Source organism: Ptychodera flava, assembly GCF_041260155.1.
Source record: "Ptychodera flava strain L36383 chromosome 3 unlocalized genomic scaffold, AS_Pfla_20210202 Scaffold_26__1_contigs__length_13983176_pilon, whole genome shotgun sequence".
Classification (NCBI taxonomy): domain Eukaryota; kingdom Metazoa; phylum Hemichordata; class Enteropneusta; family Ptychoderidae; genus Ptychodera; species Ptychodera flava.
In genome coordinates, this window is record NW_027248280.1 from 10,442,085 (window position 1) to 10,447,786 (window position 5,702).

At 35.3% G+C, this 5,702-nt stretch overlaps 1 protein-coding gene across 1 annotated transcript; it reads right to left on the minus strand.

Annotated features, from left to right (window-relative positions):
* Positions 1–290: 290 nt before the first annotated feature.
* Positions 291–3,724, minus strand: LOC139125889 (lectin BRA-3-like). Its single transcript, XM_070691973.1, has 5 exons — positions 3,670–3,724; positions 2,688–2,764; positions 2,118–2,274; positions 1,282–1,373; positions 291–427 (listed from the first exon to the last, which is right to left on the minus strand). Exons 2-5 carry the CDS (start codon positions 2,748–2,750, stop codon positions 368–370), a joined length of 372 nt encoding a protein of 123 aa, XP_070548074.1. The 5' UTR covers positions 2,751–2,764; positions 3,670–3,724; the 3' UTR covers positions 291–367.
* Between the last annotated feature and the right edge of the window lie 1,978 nt (positions 3,725–5,702).

Below are 5,702 nucleotides of genomic sequence, written 5' to 3' on the forward strand. Positions count from 1 at the left end.
AAAGATATCATTGTTTTCTTGACTCTCTCTCTCTCTCTCTCTCTCTCTCTCTCTCTCTCTCTCTCTCTCTCTCTCTCTCTCTCTCTCTCTCATTTGCCGAATGTAACTCTTGCAAATTTTCGTTCGACTCACTATGGTGTTTATAAAGCTATAAATATAAAGCAGGTATATATATATATATATATATATATATATATATATATATATATATATATATATATATATATATATATATATATATATATATATATATATATATATATATATTTATCCGATGTACTCACCAGTTTTCTTTTTCACACACTGATTTCTTCTCATGACTACATGCCCGGTCATTCCATGGATAATCTTTCGTCCAGATTTCGACTCAGTTTTCAGTACCTCCACTGTTATTTGGTTCGTCTGGACTCCAGTTGGTGAATGGCACCTAGCAAACACATGATTTTTTACATTTTACCATTAAACATACTCTATCACTAACAATTGACGATACAAAGCGGTAAAAAATAAAGCAGTTCTCCATTGTAACGTCTTGAGTTTATAATTGATATAACGTTTCAACTTTTTGTACTTAAATATTCAAAACTCGATCAGTCTTAAGGTCAAAATTGGATAGTTAGGCCAAGACGTTTATTCTGATAACGATCCAACAGAAGGTATCATCTATAATACTGGCATGCAGATGAGTAACAGTATTAGGAGAGGTAACAATGTTATTTTGTCCTAGCCATCACATGTTATTAATAATATTACAAAAACACGTCTGGGTTAAAACTTCTATATAGAGAACGGTTAGGTCATAATCCAGAGTCGTCACTGAAATCTATCTATTTCCCAATTGCCAATCAACTCAAGGAGAAAATGACTTTGGTGTTTTGCTACGCATTTTACCATTTTACTGAATGATTCTTCGATTAAGAGGGATTTGTTTTACTCTCCTTTTTAACCTACGGCGATACAAAAGCATACCAAAATTTGGTCAGAACAACTTGTTAGCGCGTAAGAGCTTCTTATTGGACGCGTCCGTAATATCGGCATATTGAGCTGGGAAAGGTCCCGTCAACCAAGTTACATCACTTGTTTGTTCTTGCCCATGATACCATGTTTCCTCAAATCGTTAAGGATACAACATGAGGTTTGACTATTTGACGTAGAGCAGCAGGTAATTCTGTTTGCACGACACATCATGCCTGGGTGCAGCACAATACAGCCTTATACATTATCAGCATTACGAAAACTGAATGACAAATGCCAAAATGAATGCATATCAATTAATCTTACCACGGTCAGGTCAGGTATCATAAACCATTTGTCACAACCGCAGTCAACTAGCGCTCGCCTTGTGCCAATCCAAGTATTTTCACTAATAATGCCTACAAAACAATAAGAGTTGCGATGATTTTGAATCTACCGTGCGAACTGTGTAAAATAAATAAAGGGGATTCAGGAAATTGAACAGATGAGTAGTGCTTGATGGATTCAAAATTTGAACTCCCAATGTGAAAATTGTTTAAATCGTTTGCTTTCGTAAAAACTTACACACAAAAATACATAAATGGCACACATAAATACCAGACATAAATACATATTACATACATTCAAACATACATACATACATACATACATACATACATACATACATACATACATACATACATACATACATACATACATACATACATACATACATACATACATACATGTAAAATAAATAAAGGGGATTCAGGAAATTGAACAGATGAGTAGTGCTTGATGGATTCAAAATTTGAACTCTCAATGTGAAAATTGTTTAAATCGTTTGCTTTCGTAAAAACTTACACACAAAAATACATAAATGGCACACATAAATACCAGACATAAATACATATTACATACATTCAAACATACATACATACATACATACATACATACATACATACATACATACATACATACATACATACATACATGCATGCATGCATGCATGCATGCATGCATGCATGCATGCATACATACATACATACATACATACATACATACATACATACATACATACATACATACATACATACATACGATGAATGGATGGTTTGGTAAATATAATGTCAGTTGGTCACAGTTTTGTTTGTGCGTTCTACCTGTCACAAAATCAGATTCCGCCTGATCGTCAAATTTCACAAGATAAGCTTCATTCGCTTTGCATGCACACTGCGCATCAACAAAGTTCATCTCTTCCTCTTCATAATAATAACAGTGTCCATTGTACTCAGACCAACCATCATCGCAACATAAACACTACAAAAATACAGAGAGAAACTACATTTAAATAATTTGGTATATTAAATTGGCTTTGGATATCTTATGGGTTCAACGATTCTTGGACTGATGAAACCAATGGCCGGAATTACCTACGTATGCGCTAGATAAAAGGAAACGCATTCTTCAGGGTATGTGATCTTTGCTAGTAGGCATTGAGCTGAATGCACTTAGATTATATACATACGTGCAGAGCATTGGTTTTCACGTATTTTAAGAAATCAAAACATTTTTACTGGGAAGAAGAAAGTAGCACCTTTAAAACAAATTTCTTTTTGGAAGCTTACTTTCTTGAAGTGATTAATTTAAGATCCATAAGCAAAATGTATATTTTCAAATTTGAATAGTTTTAACTCATATTTCGGTCAGTCTAACAAGCTTATTTTACCTACCACGAGTAGATGAGCACTCAGGACAAGCAGGGTAACGATCATGGCATTGGTGATCTTCATCATTCTTGCGTTAGATGCTAGAATACAAGCGATGGGAGATAGTATACGTTGTAAGGAATGTAAAATACCATTATTATTAATCTTCAACGAGACACAATAGCGATAATTGAGTTAGCCTTTCGATATGACCCGAACGTTAAAAAAATCACCGTCAATTGCTGAAGTTTTATTTAATATTGTATAGTATATAGTTATACGATGCCGTCCAAAGAACCCGAGAGTAACATGAAAAACCTATAAGAGTAGTGCTAACATAATAACTGTATTGCATATCACCAATGGTTCATGCGTCAATGTACTTTATAGACGAGCGCTGGATCCAGTACCACACAATCTGTTAATGTAAGTGTGTTTAATTTGGCACGTGTCTGCTGTAGTGATTTTTTATAACTGCAACCAATCACGGCCTAAGTAGAGGTCACTGATAATTAATGCAGATTCAAAGCAACTGTCAGAAAGTTCAAGTACAATGTAAATGTCTAAGCGTATCCAAAGGTGAAGTGTGACAATTTCAGTGTTTACAAAGATAATACGTTAATAAAAAGCGAATCAGATAAAAGAAACAGTCAAAGTAAACATGTATCATTTTTATTCGAATACCAAAATGATATATTTCATGGCGTTTGCTACTTTGATCAGGGTCAGATAAGGAGAAGCCAAAATTAACCATGGACTACTTATTTGTTTTTCAAGATTTATATATTTTGTTTTAGTCTACTTTTTCTATTTGGCGAGTGTCAAAACAAGTTTTAAATTACATATTGCATCTACATGTTCTTATTATATGACTTTTTTTTTGTCACCACCACCATCCGTTTTTTAATGTATTGGATTTGCGGCAATAATTTTAACTTCGATATGCCGTTGATACAGGTGAATGAGCTCGAGAAAAGATCTAATAAAAAGGCCATGCTACGCTTACCTGGTACCCTGGCTTTGTATACGTCACAATTGAATGTGGTCTGTCGCTTCTTTCCAGCTCGGGAACGGAGCTTGAAATTACACGTTGGAGGTCACATATATATATGTTCTTCAAGGTCAGTGTGATAGAACTATGCACCAGCGCATTTGAGCAGTTTCTCGAATCTGATTGGTTGGAAAAAGATATAAAAATACTTTATCTTTTTATTTCATTAAATATAGAATTGTATTGCAGTTAATTCGAAATATATTTCAAAAGGTGATGTGTTTCAGGAAGATTAGATCGAATTGTGGGTACAATCCGGTGGTAACAATTATAATACTAATTATAGATATGGCATTTTTCAAGAAAAGTGGTCAGGCAACAATTGCTGGTTACTGGTAAAACACACTTTAATGCACATAACGTTGTTTTGCGCGACTTTTTCAATGCTCCCTGGTGATTGTTGTTTTTCTCTCTAATCGGCGTTCATTCAAATAACGTCTTGAAATCGATTGCGTTTTTATCAGAATTGAAGTTACTTGATGCCTTGTCTTTTTTACAGCATGTATGAAGATGCTGTACTGCATTCACTTGAACAACTTTGTACGGCGTTTGGGTGACCATGCCTGTATTCAATAAACAGTGACTGTACCTGGTGCGTGTGGGTCATCTCGCCGTCCCAGGCAATGATGGCTCGGTAACCGACACGAATGATGGTATCCTTTCGCCTATCAATCCAAAAAAGAGGCACACTAACACAAATATTTAATGCTAAGGTGGAAATGGCATGGCAAAGACAATGCTCGATAAAACAGCATTTCGCGTAATGTGTACCGATAAATATGTGTCGCTCTTTAACCCTTTGAACCCGGCTCGGACAAAAATGTCCACATGATGTCATAGGGTACCAGGGGGTCAGGCTGCAAAGGGTTAAAGCATCGCATTCGGCCATTAGTTCACTGTTTGTGGAATGATCACACCAATTTTTAGTAAAGTGTAACTTATACATTATGGAAAAGGGATAGAACACAGCAATAGTGACCACACTTTCAGGTCGGAAATATCAGAGATTGGAAACGGGAACAGAGCGAACCCATTTGCCAGGTTCCTCCCTACTGCACCTGTAAGTTAATTTTTGCTGGTATGTTCATCGACCTATAAATGGACGAAACATAATTGCCTTTCTGAATGTTCCAAACTTCGGTGTATTACCAGTGCTATATCATAGGATTGTGCAAAAGCACGTTGTAGATCATTCTTAATTTCAAAATGTATGTGTATTGTGTGACCAGAGCACGGACTGCAAGGTTTGACTCTACCACGTTCAAGTCATTCGATCCCTCCGTGTAAACATTTTAAAGAATGTTTAATTAAGATCAAGTTAGATATAACTGAACAAAAGTGGTACAAAAGGGGAACAAGTAAACCGAATGAACGAGTACACAAAAGTTATTATAAATTTTATGCTAAAGCGTGGTACGGGATGTTCTGCACGGTAAAATATTTTTAAAATTCTTCACACGTTTTCAATAAAAAGTAAAATTTAATTACTATATATTTCAACCGCTGTTCGTCATATTTCAAGATTTGCTTTCAACAAATTATTTAGTGTGACAATTGCCGTCACATTTAGTAATATATTTATTTCTGCCATGCAAACAATCACACCTTTTTCGTTTTACTTTTCAATTATAAAGCAAAGTAGAATATGAGAGTTCGGGCATATGCCACAAAAGGGAATTATAGCTGAATTCTTGATATCGAGAAAATGATTCAAATCGCCCAACATCACATTGCAAAACCGATATATAGGTATCATTTTGGTTCCGTTCCTCATTGCCCAACTTTACCTTGGCTTTTCCAATAGCCTTTTCGACCTGATGTTTCACACATTTGCACTTTATGTGCATTAATAGTTGGAAAAGTGACGTGACCAGTCTTATAAATTTACTCTGTACACTAAGATAGCTGCTAGTGTATACACCTTTTGCCTGGTCATGTGGGATATAGTGCCTGTTCATAACCTTGACGGGACGTGCGTTACAAGAAAA